We start from the raw sequence: 16,723 nt of genomic DNA on the forward strand, positions 1-16,723 counted from the left end.
AATATAGGGAATCAGGTCAACGAATTACGTTACACCTACACATGTTCTTCCCCGGTCCTTCTCCTCTCAGAAAATAGCACCACTGTTAAACCAGTTGCTCAAGCTGGAAACCTAGAATCATTTAAAAATTTCCCTCCTTCTCTTTCAACTTGTCATTCCGAGTCCTACCGTTTTCTAAAATATACAGGGTATCGTCTTGTAGATGTATTAACTTAAGCAGGTAATAGATGCCATCAAGCCTAAAAGCCAATATATAAGGAAGGTTGAATGCTTTCAAGGGTTTATTCACCACCGATAGAGGAAGATGTATCCTCTGCACATCCCTGGGAGATGACTAGGAAAAAGAAAGAGCTATGAAAGTCATTGTTTAAGTAGCCAGGTAAGTGGGCGTTGATGACTCTACAAATATCATGGAAGATGAAATTAATCTGAGAGCCACGGAAAAGGAAGAATTAGAAAAATAGTGATATAGGATTTTACATATAAAACATATATACAGTACTATACTTTATGGATAATTTAAGAGGTTTTTCAAAGTTCATTTTGACTGGATAGGATCAGTACCACCTTAAGATCCTGAGCATCAGGGTCCTCACCCTTGCCCTCTTCCCTCTGGACCCCTTCCAAAGGGCAAGAAGTCAACCCAAAGCCCACTTCCTTCCCCTGAGACCACAAAGGACCCCAGAACTCCCTCCTCAAACAAGGCCTGCATGGCTCTCTTCTCCAGGTACTTCCTCCTAAGGGTGGATCCTGGCTATGTCAGATGGTGTGGTTGGAGCTTGGATTAGTGGGTTCAGTTATCCACAAGCAAGTGTTAGGGCAAACGGTGGGGAGAGAATGGGAGAAGGGTCTTCTTTTGTCCTCTTGTCTCAGCCCTGAAAATGTTAGCAGCCACCCTGGATGCAATATTTACCGCTGACTTTTGGGACTGGATGGGATATTAATTTCACCTTCCAACTCCCCACGCCGTTATATCTCATATCCAACTATTACCTCTACACTACTCCAAGCCCCCAGAAACTCCTGTTTGGGTTCTTGCTGTACTCCACTAACTAGTCTCCCATCTTCCACTGTTTCCCCCGCAATCCACTCTTCAACACGGAACAGGCAGAGTGAGCTTTCTAAAATAGAAATCAGACCATGTTACTGCCACAGACTGAAAGTACAGTACCTACTCCCTGCCATGGCAGAGAAGCCCTCCAGCTGCATCTGTCCCAGCCTCATTAAGTGCGAGCTACAGTGAGTACCTTTCAGTTTCCAGTGCTTCCTAAGAATTTTTTTCCACCTCAGGGCCTTCAAATACACTGCTCTCTCTGCTTAGAACTTTCTTTCTCAGTTATCACATGACAGATTCTTCGTCCTTCAAGTCCAAATTTTTTCCCTCAGGCAGACCTTCTGCAACCAACTTATGTACCCCTATTTTTGTCTCCTAGTATCCATTTTTTTCCTTCGTGGCATTTCATCACAAATCAGGCTTCTATATTTCTTTTTCTTGTTTACTTGTTTAATGCCTGTTTCCCCCTCATCAGATTGTAAGCACCATGTTCATAATGTGTATATCAGAAGTTAGCACTGCATAGTACATCTATGCAATTAAGTAATCTATCAATATATAATGGAATACTATTTAGTCAACAAAAATAAAGTTTTCTATGGATATTACTGGCATAGAAAATTGCACATGATAGAATTTTAAATGAAAAAAAGGTGTAATATAGTAATATAGTATATATAGTATATATATAGTAATTATATAGTAATTATACAGTAATATAATCCCATTTTTGTTTTTATAAACGTTAATGTATGCTAACGTATGTTTACATATATATTATATATGTGTGGGGGTGTTTAAAAACTCTGCAAGGTGTAACAGTGGTTATCTGGTTTGGAAAATTGTGACTGTAGTTTATTTTCTTAATTTTGCTTAACTTTTAAAATACTAATTGTGTATTACCTTCATAAGAACATATTTTAATTTTTATAAATAAATAAATACCTCATATCTACCTGTAAAGAAACTATCGCAGTAAGCTGACGTTTTACCTTGAAGCAGTCTAGATGTCCAGCATTAAGGGAATGTTGAAGCAGGGTATGGCACGTCAGTTCAACAAAATGCTAAGCATCCATTAAAAATCATTGTGATGAATGTCACAGCATGGAAAATCCTACTTATATAATATTAACTTAGAAATGAGTAGAAAATGGGATGAAATAATAGAAATAATTTTTAAATGATGTCATTGCTTTCAAAAGACAGAATTCTGATTTGTTGTTTGTTCGCCAAATGTCCTATAACATCACTTTCTACAGTTAACTTTTTTATTTTTAAAGGAAGTATGTGCTTGAACAATTTATGTATGATCTCACCTTGTTACATGTTATTTTCTTTTGTAAGAATATTTGTGTAATTTAGTCTTTCTATACCAACTATGTAAAAAAAAAAAAAAAAAGACTCAAATTTCCTCGGATGTGTAATGCATCACTAATTCCACAAGGTGGCAATGTCATAGTTATTAAGCAGCTTTAGAGAATTTGCTGGGGTTACGTCGTGCATTGCATTCTGCCTAACATTATTTTTCCTCATGTTTGATCTTGATTTACATTGAAATTTACATTCCTTTAAGGTCCCAGGATTGTAATATGTTTTATGTTTTTTATTAGAAATTAAATAACTCCCTTAGCCGGGAAAAAATTCCTCTGCCTTCACTACTACTTTGCTTCTTAAATCTTTTCCATTTTAAAAAATAACAATCAAATAATGCCAACTGCTATTTCCTGAAAGCCTTTTTACGAGTGACTCATCGTGTTGGGTCTTTATATACATTTCCCCATTTACTCTTTTTTTTTTTAAACATCTTTATTGGAGTATAATTGCTTTACAATGGTGTGTTAGTTTCTGCTTTATAACAAAGTGAATCAGTTATACATATACATATAACCTCATATCTCCTCTCTCTTGCGTCTCCCACCCATCCTCCCTATCCCACCCCTCTAGGTGGTCACAAAGCACCAAGCTGATCTCCCTGTGCTATGTGGCTGCTTCCCACTAGCTGTCTATTTTATATCTGGTAGTGTATATATGTCCATGCCACTCTCTCACTCCGTCCCAGCTTTTGCCTTCCCCGTGTCCTCAAGTCCATTCTCTACATCTGCGTCTTTATTCCTGTCCTGCCCCTAGGTTCTTCAGAACCTTTTTTTGGGGATTCCATATAATGTGTTAGCATACGGTATTTGTTTTTCTCTTTGTGACTTACTTCACTCTGTATGAGTGAAGGTCCATCCACCTCACTACAAATAACTCGATTTTGTTTCTTTTTATGGCTAATAGTCCATTGTATATATGTGACACATCTTCGTTATCCATTCACCTGTCGATGTACACTTAGGTTGCTTCCATGTCCTGGCTATTTGTAAATAGAGCTGCAATGAGCATTGTGGTACATGACTCTTTTTGAATTATAGGTTTCTCAGGGTATATGCCCAGTAGTGAGATTGCTGGGTCGTATGGTAGTTCTATTTTTATTTTTTTAAGGAACCTCCATACAATTCTCCATAGTGGCTGTATCAATTTACATTCCCACCAACAGTGCAAGAGGGTTCCCTTTTCTCCACATCCTCTCCAACATTTATTGTTTATAGCTATTTTGATGATGGCCATTCTGACTGGTGTGAGGTGATACCTCATTGTAGTTTTGATTTGCATTTCTCTACTGATTAGTGATGTTGAGCATTTTTTCATGTCTTTGTTGGCAATCTGTATATCTTCTATGGAGAAATCTCTATTTAGGTCTTCTCCCCATTTTTGGATTGGGTTGTTTGTTTTTTTGATATTGAGCTGCGTGAGCTGCTTGTAAATTTTGGAGATTAATCCTTTGTCAGTTGCTTCATTTGCAAATATTTTCTCCTATTCTGAGGGTTGTCTTTTGGTCTTGTTTATGGTTTCCTTTGCTCTGCAAAAGCTTTGAAGTTTCATTAGGTCCCATTTGTTTATTTTGTTTTTATTTCCATTTCTCTAGGAGGTGGGTCAAAAAAGGATCTTGCTGTGATTTATGTCATAGAGTGTTCTGCCTACGTTTTCCTCTAAGAGTTTGATAGTATCTGGCCTTATATTTGGGTCTTTAATCCATTTTCAGCTTATTTTTGTGTATGGTGTTAGGGAGTGTTCTAATTTCATTCTTTTACATGGGGGTGTCCATTTTTCCCAGCACCACTTATTGAAGAGGCTTTTTCTTTTCTCCATTGTAAATTCTTGCCTCCTTTATCAAAAACAAGGTGACCATGTCTGTGGGTTTATCTCTGGGCTTTCTATCTTGTTCCACTGATCTCTATTTCTGTTTTTGTGCCAGTGCCATACTGTCTTGATTACTGTAGCTTTGTAGTATTGTCAGAAGTCTGGGAGCCTGAGTCCTCCAGCTTCATTTTTCTTTCTCAAGATTGCTTTGGCTATTCGGGGTGTTTTGTGTTTCCATACAAATTGTGAAATTTTTTGTTCTAGTTCTGTGAAAAATGCCAGTGGTAGTTTGATAGGGATTGCACTGAATCTCTGGATTGCTTTGGGTAGTATAGGCATTTTCACAATGTTGATTCTTCCAATGCAAGGACGTGGTATAAATCTCCATCTGTTTGTATCATCTTTAATTTCTTTCATCAGTGTCTTATAATATTCTGCATATAGGTCTTTTGTCTCCTTAGGTAGGTTTATTCCTAGGTATTATATTCTTTTTGTTGCAGTGGTAAATGGGAGTGTTTCCTTAATTTCTCTTTCAGATTTCTTGTCATTAGTGTACAGGAATGCAAGAGATTTCTGTGCATTAATTTTGTATCCTGCTACTTTACCAAATTCATTGATTAGCTCTAGTAGTTTTCTGGTGGCATCATTATGATTCTGTATGTATAGTATCATGTCATCTGCAAACAGTGACAGCTTTACTTCTTTTCTGATTTGGATTCCTTTCTTCTCTGATTACTGAGGCTAAAACTTCCAAAACTATGTTGAATAATAGTGGTGAGAGTTGACAACCTTGTCTTGTTCCTGATCTTAGTGGAAATGGTTTCAGTTTTTCACCATTGAGAATGATGCTGGCTGTGGGTTTGTCATATATGGCCTTTTTTATGTTGAGGTAAGTTCCCTCTATCCCTACTTTCTGGAGGGTTTTTATCATAAATGGGTGTTGAATTGTGTAGAAAGCTTTTTCTGTATCTATTGAGATGATCATATAGCTTTTCTCCTTCAGTTTGTTAATATGGTGTATCACATTGATTGATTTGCCTATATTGAAGAATCCTTGCATTCCTGGAATAAACCCCACTTGATCATGGTGTATGATCCTTTTAATGTGCTGTTGGATTCTGTTTGCTAGTATTTTGTTGAGGATTTTTGCATCTATGTTCATCAGTGATATTGGCCTGTAGTTTTCTTTCTTTGTGATTTTTTTTTGTCAGGGCGATCATGGCCTCGTAGAATGAGTTGGGGAGTGTTTCTCCTTCTGCTATATTTTGGAGGAATTTGAGATGGATAGGTGTTAGCTCTTCTCTAAATGTTTGATAGAATTTGCCTGTGAAGCCATCTGGTCCTGGGCTTTTTTTGTTGGAAGATTTTTAATCACAGTCTCAATTTCAGTGCTTGTGATTGGTCTATTCATATTTTCTATTTCTTCCTGGTTCAGTCTGGGAAGGTTGTGCATTTCTAAGAATTTGTCCATTTCTTCCAGGATGTCCATTTTATTGGCATATAGTTGCTTGTAGTAATCTCTCATGATCCTTTGTATTTCTGCAGTGTCAGTTGTTACTTCTCCTTTTTCATTTCAAATTCTATTGATTTGAGTCTTCTCCCTTGTTTTCTTGATGAGTCTGGCTAATGGTTTGTTAGTTTTGTTTATCTTCTCAAAGAATCAGCTTTTAGTTTTATTGGTCTTTGCTATTGTTTCCTTCATTTCTTTTTCATTTATTTCTGATGTGATATTTATGATTTCTTTCCTTCTGCTAACTTTGGGGCTTTTCTGATCTTCTTTCTCTAATTGCTTTAGATGTAAGGTTAGGTTGTTAATTTGTGATGTTTCTTGTTTCTTGAGGTAGGATTGTATTGCTATAAACTTTCCCCCTTAGAACTGCTTTTGCTGCATCCCATAGGTTTTGGGTCATCATGTTTTCATTGTCATTTGTTTCTCGGTATTTTTTGATTTCCTCTTTGATTTCTTCAGTGATTTTCAGTTATTAAGTTCTTCAGTTTTTAAGTTCTTCAATTATTAAGTAGTGTATTGTTTAGCCTCCATGTGTTTGTATTTTTTACAGATTTTTTCGTGTAACTGATATCTAGTCTTATAGCATTGTGGTCAGAAAAGATACTTGATAAAATTTCAATTTTCTTAAATTTACCAAGTCTTGATTTGTGACCCAAGATATGATCTATCCTGGAGAATGTTCCATGAGCACTTGAGAAGGAAGTGTATTCTGTTGTTTTTGGATGGAATGTTCTATAAATATCAATTAAGTCCATCTCGTTTAATGTATCATTTAAAACTTGTGTTTCCTTATTTATTTTCATTTTGGATGATATGTCCATTGGTGAAAGTGGGGTGTTAAAGTCCCCTACTATGATTGTGTTGCTGTCGATTTCCCCTTTTATGGCTGTTAGTATTTGCCTTATGCATTGAGGTGCTCCTATGTTGGGTGCATAAATATTTACAATTGTCATATCTTCTTCTTGGATTGATCCTGTGATCATTATGTAGTATCCTCTTTGTCTCTTGTAATAGTCTTTATTTTGAAGTCTATTTTATCTGATATGAGAATTGCTACTCCAGCTTTCTGTTGATTTCCATTTGCATGGAATAGCTTTTTCCATCCCCTCATTTTCAGTCTGTATGTGTCCCTAGGTCTGAAGTGGGTAGCTTGTAGACAGCATATATATGGGTCTTGTTTTTGTATCCATTCAGCCAGTCTATGTCTTTTGGTTGGAGCATTTAATCCATTTACATTTAAGGTAATTATCGATATGTATGTTCCTATTACCATTTTCTTAATTGTTTTGGGTTTGTTATTGTAGGTATTTTCCTTCTCTTGTGTTTCCTGCCTAGAGAAGTTCCTTTAGCATTTGTTGTAAAGCTGGTTTGGTGGTTCTGAATTCTCTTAGCTTTTGCTTGTCTGTAAAGGTTTTAATTTCTCCATCGAATCTGAATGAGATACTTGCTGGGTAGAGTAATCTTGGCTGTAGGTTCTTCCCTTTCATCACTTTAAATATGTCCTGCCACTCCCTTCTGGCTTGCAGAGTTTCTGCTGAAAGATCAGCTGTTAACTTTATGGGGATTCCCTTGTATGTTATTTGGTTTTTTTTCCCTTGCTGCTTATAATATTTTTTCTTTGTATTTAATTTTTCATAGATTGATTAATATGTGTCTTGGCATGTTTTCTCCTTGGATTTATCCTTTATGGGACTCTCTGTGCTTCCTGGACTTGACTGACTCTTTCCTTTCCCATATTAGGGAAGTTTTCAACTATAATCTGTTCAAATATTTTCTCAGTCCCTTTCTTTTTCTCTTCTTCTTCTGGGACCCCTGTAATTCGAATGTTGGTGCGTTTAACGTTGTCCCGGAGATCTCTGAGACTGTCCTCAATTCTTTTCATTCTTTTGTCTTTATTCTGCTCTGCAGTAGATATTTCCACTACTTTATCTTCCAGGTCACTTATCCGTTCTTCTACCTCAGTTATTCTGCTATTGATCCCTTCTAGAGAATTTTTAATTTCATTTATTGTGTTGTTCACCATTGTTTGTTTTCTCTTTAGTTCTTCTAAGTCCTTGTGAAACGTTTCTTGTATTTTCTCCGTTCTATTTCCAAGATTTTGGATCATCTTTTTTCTTTTTTTTTTTTTTGCATTACGTGGTCCTCTCACTGTTGTGGCCTCTCCCGTTGCGGAGCACAGGCTCCGGATGCGCAGGCTCAGTGGCCATGGCTCACGGGCCCAGCCGCTCCACGGCATGTGGGATCTTCCCGGACTGGGGCACGAACCCGTGTCCCCTGCATCGGCAGGCGGACTCTCAACCACTGCGCCACCAGGGAAACCCAGGATCATCTTTTTTTTTTTTTTTTTTTTTTTGCGGTATGCGGCCCTCTCACTGTTGTAGCCTCTCCCGTTGCGGAGCACAGGCTCCGGACGCGCAGGCCCAGCGGCCATGGCTCATGGGCTTCATTGCTTTGCGGCATGTAGGATCTTCCCGGACTGGGGCACGAACCCATGTCCCCTGCATCGGCAGGTGGAGTCTCAACCACTGCACCACCAGGGAAGCCCGCAAGAACACTTTTTTAAAAATTACTAAATTAAGATACATAATAGAGAAGAGTGTATTCATTAAAAAGTGTGGTTATTTAAAAGAGGAAGATTCAGGGAAAAGAGGTTGGGGAAGGAACAGAGGGCGGGAGAGAGGGAGAGAAAGAGAGCAGGGAAGGCGGAGAAACATTATACATAGAAAAAGGATCAAGAATCAGAACAACATTGGCTTTCTCAAGAGAGCACTGAGAGCTAAAAGAAAATGAAAAGACAATTTCAAAATTCAGAGGGAAAATGATTTCCACTGTAGAACTCTATAATCTATACAAACTATGACATAAATGTGAGGGTAGAATAAAGACATTTCAAATACACAAGGGATTTACATGGAATCATACCAATCATCATCAAAGAAAACTGATCACTCAATGTTTTCTACATAAAAAAGAGAAAATAATCATAATAAACTTTTTATTTCATGGAGGTAGAGTGAGAAAAATTAACAAGTCAAACAAAGGCATGATGAAATTTGAAAAATAATAATAATTTATGAGTAAAAATTTGAAACCAGTTGAATTTGCTTTTTATTCAACAAATATGTACTGAGTGTCTACTTTTTGCCAGCATTGTTTTAAATGCTGAGGGTACAGAGGGGACAAAACCAGAAGTCTTTGCCCTCATAGAGCACATTAGGGAAAAATTTAAATAATAATTATACATCTGCTTAATGAAATGTTATGTAACCATTGAAAAATCACATGACTACCAGAAGCATAGCAAATGTGTATAAAATAATGCAAGGTGAAAGGAACACAGGCTGTGGACAAAGACAAAAGGGAAGTCATAAACCTGAAAAGAAGTATGTGAGGATGGCAGAAGTACAAATTTTTCTTTTTTCAAAATTCCCTTTAATCTTATATTGGGTTTTTTAACAGACAAGGAAACATCAAAAAATTTTTTTAATAAAAGTGATAAAAATCCTATGTTGCCTATTTAAAATTCTATGCCAAGTATTTCATTTGGAAAGCATTGTTGTTACTTTTCAAATATTTTTGTTATCTGAAATCTTTATAGCTATTAGCCCGTAGCAGGATGCTAAAGGATATTGTACTTAAATTCAGGTGCCATCTAAGAAATTTTTCTAGGAAGTGGTATTATCTCTCTTCCTTAAGAGAGAGAATGGGAAATTACCCACTCCTGATGGCAAAAACATGGCCACTTGGTTAAATGTTATCATGAACTTTTTCTTTCTACTCCAGCTATGCAGAGAAAGATGAGGGTGTTGGAAAGAATGCAGATCCAGTGTCAAATCGGTGGCTAGAAAGAGTGATTAAACATTGTCTGTCAATTAGCTCCATGAGCTAATGAGCTCTGTGAGTGGGGTAGGTAGACTCCCTATAACTGAATGAGAGAAAGAAAAGTCTCTGCCTGTTTAAGGGCAGTTGATACTATAGTTTTCCATACAGGACACAAGTATTCCTGGCCCATGCGGGAATAATACAGTGGTGATGTTTCTGAGGTACTTTCCACAGGTGGTAATGAAAGCCCATTTTACCACCATGTGTTTGTGTCAAACAAGAGATTTCAGGAATCTCCATGTGCGTTACTGTGTAGAGAATTCCTTTATATTGTATAGGAAGCAAAGCTTTCTTGGACCAGCTAATTAGATGTAGTCTTGGACATGAAATCTGAGAAGACTGTTCTGGGTTCCCAAGGGATCTGACACAGAAAACTCAGGATAAACGTTCTAATCACGCCTAGGGATGAGTTAGATGCTGTGAGTTTTTTCATGTTCAAGGGTAGTAGGAAAGATATTGCATCAAAGTGTCATATAAAATCTTATTCAGTTAGACTATACATTTTATTTACATTTGGCTTTTAAAATAATATTCTAAAATTTAAAAATAGGAGGAAAGCTAACTGTAATGTGGTCTCCTGGATGGAATCATGGAATAGAAAAGGACATTAGGGGAAATTAATGACATACGAATAAAGTATGGAGTTTAGTTAATAACTCTGTACCAGTGTGGCTCCACTAATTGTGACAAAGGTACCATAGTGATGTAAGATGTTAAAAATAGGGGAAACCGGGTGTGGAGAATATGGAAACTCTTTATCTTAGCAACTTTTCTGTAAACGTAAATCTATTCTAAAATTTAAGTTTATTTAAATTAAAAAATATATAGGAGGAAAGAACTATTATCTCAGTTTCAGACAAATCACAATTTTGGCATAAGCCTAGTGCTCAGGCCACATGACTGCAGCTAAGCATCAACCACTATTGGGTATCAGTTGAATCCCAGGTTCTGTTATGTTCAGCAACAGGGAAAAAAGTTGAAACTGCAAATCAAAATACATAAAAATCAGAAAATATGGGACTGATAAGACAGCAAAGTTTAGATTTGGGTTGTGGAAAATAGGAAGCCATTGTAATTTCCTGAGTGAGGAGGTGATGTAGTGAGAGTGACCGTTGAGGGATTTATTCTGTGAGCAGTTTGCAAAATGGGTTGAAGTTGGGGAGAAGTTGAGGCGGGGGGATCAGCAAAGAGGCGACAACTGGCATGGGAAACAAAAATCTTAAGACTAAAGCCCTAAAATGGAGCTTATGGCAAAGGTTTCAAGCAATGTTATTCTTAATGCCGCATACAAGCTGTTTTAGGCACCTGGGGACAAGCAGAGCCTACTGTGGAGACAGCTGTATCAGACGATCTTAGTTTGCCTGGTTCCATTAGATATTTGAGTCATAGAACCACTTTCCTTGTTCCAGGTCCAGGCTCTCCTGGTGTCTTGTCAAGACTATACCTTGTCACCTCTGCTTGTCCTATAGCGGCCCAGTGCTTGTTTGATAGTCAAACTTGAGTCAATGCTTATTTTTATTTTTAACCCATCCTAATGGGTTTTTAAAAACTTATCTGGAAATGATTTCAAACTTACAGAAAAGCTGTAAGAATAAGAATGGTACACTGAATACCATAGACTCTTGTTACACCCATTGTTAAACATTTCTCCCTCTATCTCTCTCTGTCTCTCTCTCTCTATATATACATATATATATATATATATATATATGCACATCTAGTATTTTTTAACTACTTGAGAACAATTTGCATACAGCATGGCCTTTTAGTCCTAACTACTTCATTGTATATTTCCTAAGAGTTAGGATATTCTGTTCCTTGAATTGAACTGAACTATGGGACACCCATCATCCTGGTCTGACCTCTCCCACCACTGAGTCATGGGAGTGAAAAATCCAAGTTTTATTTGAATTTTGGGTTTGGGTCTTTGACTGTACCACAGAATCAGATTTTTCAGATTAGTTTTGAATTTGATTCATTATGTGTTTGACTCAGTTGTTCAGCTATTCTGAAAACATCTTTGTGAATGAGTAATACTGATACCAAATAATGGCAAACACTAACCTAGTATTCATTACAAAGTGTCAGGCACTGTTCTAAGCACTGTCTACTTAGTAATGCATTTAATCCTCACAAAAACCTTAAAGGAACTTACCATGATTATCTTCATTTTATAATGGGGAAATGTAGGCATAGAAGTTGAATAACTTGCCCAGAAACGAACAACTGATAAGGGGGCAAAATCAGGATGAACCCAGTCTCTCAGATCTCTTTCTTGTCTGTTAACCTAAGTCTGTGTGTGTGTGTGTGTGTGTGTGTGTGTGTGTGTGTGTTTAGCCTTCTTACATTTCACAGTGTCTTCTCTAAAGATGATCCCACACTATTTCTTGTTATTGATTGCTTCTCATTGTGTCGTGTTCCCCTAGGAGAGATGCATTCATTTTCTTGTTGTGTTTATTTTTCAGTTGAGGGGAAGGTGACTGGTCCCATGAGCCCAGAAGAATGAACTCAGAGGAGGCTGTTTACACGAGGTTCTCCCGCTCACCAGCTGTTGAGAGTCTGTGGATGAAGAGCAGGATCTTATTACTTCCATGGAAGCCTGGGACCATGTTCCCAACCACCAACCCACCAAGAGGATTTGGTACAGTGGGGCTGCCTAATAAATGATTCATCAGAAGCATTTGATACAAATGTGTCTTGCGGCAGCCTCTTCAAATTTAGTGTTGCCTTCTTATCTAGCCTTGCGTGTGTTTTATGATCCCACTGCCTCTCACTCCACTGCCAGTACTGATCTGAAGGCTGGATCCACAATGGAATTCTCTTCCTGCAGGCTGGGTCTGTCCTGTTTGACAGCTATTTATAGAGCCAGTGTGGGTTAGTAACTATTTATTGAGTGCCAGTTCCATGCCAGTTGTTAGGCTGGGTGCTTTACAAACATTTAATCCTCACAAAAACCCTGTGAGGTTGAACCTATTATCTCCATTTTGCCCATGAGCAAATGGAGGCTCAGAGAGGTTGTGCACTGTGTATAAGGTCACACAGTTGGCAGAGTCAGGGCTCAAATTGAGATGAAATCCAAAGCCCCTCCACTTTAGCACACTGCTTTGCCCATCACTGCTCCAGAGATCACTAGCCCACCATATCATCACTGGCATTCCTCTCATAAATAGAGGTGGGGATGGCAGTGTATGTGATGGGAAGTGTCTGAAAGGGAGGGTCAGGGAGCTTTAGAGGCACTGAAAAATCACAGAATTATTCTCTGAGAAAAATAACACAATGCTCTTTTAGATCAGAAGTTGATAAACTGTGGCCTATGAGTCAAATCAGCCCCCAGCCTCTTTCTGTAAGTTAAGTTTTATGGGAGCACAGCCACACCCAGTCCTTTATGTACTGCCTAAGGCTGCTTCCTCTCCATAATGGCAGAGTTGCATAGCTGTGACAGAGGCTATATGGCTCTCAAAGCCTAAAATATTGACTCTCTGGGCCTTTCTAGAAAAAGTTTGCTGACACCTGTTTTGGATGACTTAGGAAGAGAACCCATAATTTTTTTTAAGGCCAATTAATTATTTTTTTCATTTGACTGAGAAAACAACTTAAAGATTCGTACTGCTAAGGCCGTGCTGGTGGTGGTGGAGTGGGGCACGGGGGTGGGGCTGTAGGGATCCAACCAGTGGAGGTTAAGGGACAGGGAGGAGAAGGGGGAAGTCTGGGACTCTGGGTCCCCACTCAGCTCCTCCCCCCAGACGCATCCCACTCATGTCCTTCCGATTTCCCCTGCCAAATCAAGTCCCCTAAAATAACTCTGCTCATAAACTTGTAAGTGGCTTCCCACTTACAAAATGCTCAAATTCCAACACCCCAGCTGGGAATTTAGAGACCAAAACAATCTGACCCTTATGAATCTCTCTCTCCACCCGTCTTATTCTTTTTTTTTTTTTAATCATGAGGAAGTCACGCAAAGTTTGGGTTTATATTTCAAAGCCAGGGCTTCCCTGGTGGCGCAGTGGTTGAGAGTCCGCCTGCCGATGCAGGGGACACGACACGGGTTCGTGCCCCGGTCCGGGAAGATCCCACGTGCCGCGGAGCGGCCGGGCCCGTGAGCCATGGCCGCTGAGCCTGCGCGTCCGGAGCCTGTGCTCCGCAACGGGAGGGGCCACAACAGTGAGAGGCCCGCGTACTAAAAAAATAATAATAATAATAATAATAAAAAAAGCCAATGTACTTGTCTTTGATTCACTTTTATGTAAGCAGAAAAGTAAACATATAATAGTTGTAGGCGATAATAGGAAACCAGGCTGAGCTTTCTCATATATGATGTATTGATTCTTCACCTAAGCTAAAAGTTATATAAACAGGGACTTCCCTGGCAGTCCAGTGGTTAAGACTCCGTGTTTCCACTGCAGGGGACTCAGGTTCGATCCCTGGTGGGGGAACTAGGATCCCACATGCCCAGCAGCGCAAGAAAAACAAAGTTATAAACAAAAAAGTTTATAAATGTTTCAGTTACTTTTCTACAGAAGTCACTCTCCAATTGTGTTTACAAAAAAACTATTCCAGCTAAGGTTTTTGTTTGTTTTTAAATTGTATTATCATAAGCTCTCTCCCACGTTGCTGTTATAAATGTTTCAGTTACTTTTCTACAGAAGTCACTCTCCAATTGTGTTTAGAAAAAGACTATTCCAGCTAAGGTTTTTGTTTTGTTTTTAAATTGTATTATCATAAGCTCTCTCCTACGTTGCTGTGTATTTTTCATAAAGATAATTTTTCAAGGCTGAGAATATTTCATCTCCTATATGTTCTAGAATTTTCCTAATACTGCCCGGGTATTTGGGCATTAAAGGTTGCTGTTTTCATTTGTTTCAACTCCTATCTCCATTGCCTCTAGTTATTCTTCTCCTTCTTTTTCACCTTTGCTCAGGCTGTTTTCTTGGCTTGGGAAGGATCCTATTGTCCTTTCCCGTCTGCTTAAGTCCTGTCCCCTTCCGCCTTCAATCTCTGATTGCTAGGAGAGAGTTCCGATTGACCTTTAGAATGAGGGACGGATTTCAAGAGACTCACTTCCCTAGAAGGTGCTGACATGGTACCATCTGAACTTGACTGCAATGGCACTGCAGTATCAAAGGGCTCAGAAACCATTATTTCCTGGTGCTGTACTCAAGAATGGTTTATTTTAGAAAAGAATAATAGATAGCGGACATATACTATGTACTTTCCATATGTCAGGCATTATTGTAAGCACTGTATATACATTGTCATTTATCTTCCCGACAATGCTTTCAAGTGGGTCCTGTTAATACACTCATTGTACAAATAAGAATATTGAGCTACAGAGAGGTTAAGAAATCACCCAAGGCCACACCACTGATAAGTGGGAGACTTGGCATTTGAATTCAGACAGTCTGGTGTCAGAGTCCTGGAGCTTAGCCAGTGAAATAGAAGTGCCATCAACTCACAACGGCCCTTTCTCTCCCTAGTCTCAACCATGCAGTCTCAATCGGGCCCATACCATCTTCAGAGTAAATGCAGAGGGAGAGGGGCTGCTAAGCAATGTTCTTACTAGGAACAGTGAGCCTGTTCCTCTGTGTTGGAGAGGCCTGGCTGGGGGCCAGCATCCTTTCACACAGAGGAGCTCAAGAGGCAGATAAATTTGCTGTGTCCTTGGTCATTCTCTGAACATGATGAATCCAGGGGCATTTCCAGAGCCAAGGTAGGATGTGATGGAAACACCTGTGTCTTCCAGACCTCACTTATCTCAGTGTCCCAGGGGCCTAGCATAAAGCAGGCCATCATTCATGGAGAAGGGATTGTGACATAGCAACATCATAATGGCTACAGTTTAGTTAACTGCCCCTCTCACGCTCTCTCCCAGGAAAGAGTGGGACCTCTTGTGATGGATCTTATGAGAATGAGGGTGGGGAGAAGAGATTCAGAGTGCATTCCAAAGGTGAGTACAATTGCAAAGCTGAGTCAGAAAGGGAATGCATAGTAACTGGCCTCTAGTTTGAAGAATGAGAGAACCTCAGGGTTTGGAAAGATGTTAAAGGTTATCTCTGCCAGTTATTTTCCAGTGCCTGATCCCCCTAAGACAGCTCTGACAAGGAAATGCCCAGCCCTCTGTCTGGATACCTCCACTGATGGAGACCTTCCAACCAAACAAAAATCCATTCCAGTTCGGTATGGTTCTCTTAGAAAATTGGACTCTTTGTTGAGTGGAGATCTATCTTCCTGTAGCTTCCACCAAATCAGGTCTAACTCTATCTGTGGGAGGCTAGAGGACAAGCCAGATTCCTCCTCCACACAACAGCCCTAGAGAGATTTGAAGTCTAAATGACTGTGTCCTCCCGGAGTTTTTCCTCTCCAGGCTACATACTCAGAGGTGCTTTACTTGTGTCTCTTCTCACATGGTTTCCAGGCCCTTTGTCAGATTTGTGTCCACTGACTGCTTCCCGCTTTGCTTAGAGCTCTCCAAGTATGGAGCTAGAGCACAAGCTCATGTCAGACCAGAACCATCCCTTCCCTCCTATGAGAACTTCTAGGATCAGAAATTAGTACTCCAAGTTCCAAGGGGTTCCAGGGATTTTGGGTGAATTTATTTTTGGTCAGAAAAAAAAAAGAATGAGTTAGATTTCTGTGGTTGGGAAGAGATGATAATAGATAATATTTTTTGAATGCTTATTACATGCCAGACACTGTGCTTAACACTTAATATGAATTCTCTCATTTAATCCACTCAACCACCCTTACAGGTGGTACTGTTATGATGCCCATTTCACAGCTGAAGAAACTGAGGCTTAGAGAAGCTCAGGGTTTTCTGAGGCTATGTGGTGTATGTCAAGACTCAGGCCAGATATTAACAGGGAGCAATGGGTGAAGATTTGGCTTCAACAAAGAGCAGCATCTGGCCAGTGGTTATGCTTCAGAAAAGCCAAGTATGACAGTGAAAACTGGTTAGGGGTGAGAATAGGACTTCTAAGACCCCAGAGATCAAGGAGCAGAAAGCCATGCCATGGTGGCACAGAAGGATATGATGTACAAGGCAGTAATAACAGTAACCGCTACCATTTGTTAAACGTGTCTAAATCAGGCATTTTGCACAC

At 39.2% G+C, this 16,723-nt stretch overlaps 1 protein-coding gene across 1 annotated transcript in view; it reads left to right on the top strand.

Moving 5' to 3' along the window:
- The window catches only part of SLC44A1 (solute carrier family 44 member 1), a 205,699-nt gene extending 193,396 nt beyond the window's left edge, over window positions 1–12,303 (top strand). The window contains exon 16 of the mRNA XM_060101140.1: window positions 12,092–12,303. Within this exon, the coding sequence (XP_059957123.1) occupies window positions 12,092–12,106 (15 nt within the window). The 3' untranslated portion in view covers window positions 12,107–12,303. The remainder of the gene's footprint in view (window positions 1–12,091) is intronic.
- The last annotated feature ends 4,420 nt before the right edge of the window (window positions 12,304–16,723 follow it).

The sequence above is a fragment of the Mesoplodon densirostris genome, chromosome 6 (assembly GCF_025265405.1).
Source record: "Mesoplodon densirostris isolate mMesDen1 chromosome 6, mMesDen1 primary haplotype, whole genome shotgun sequence".
NCBI classification, from domain to species: Eukaryota; Metazoa; Chordata; class Mammalia; order Artiodactyla; family Ziphiidae; genus Mesoplodon; species Mesoplodon densirostris.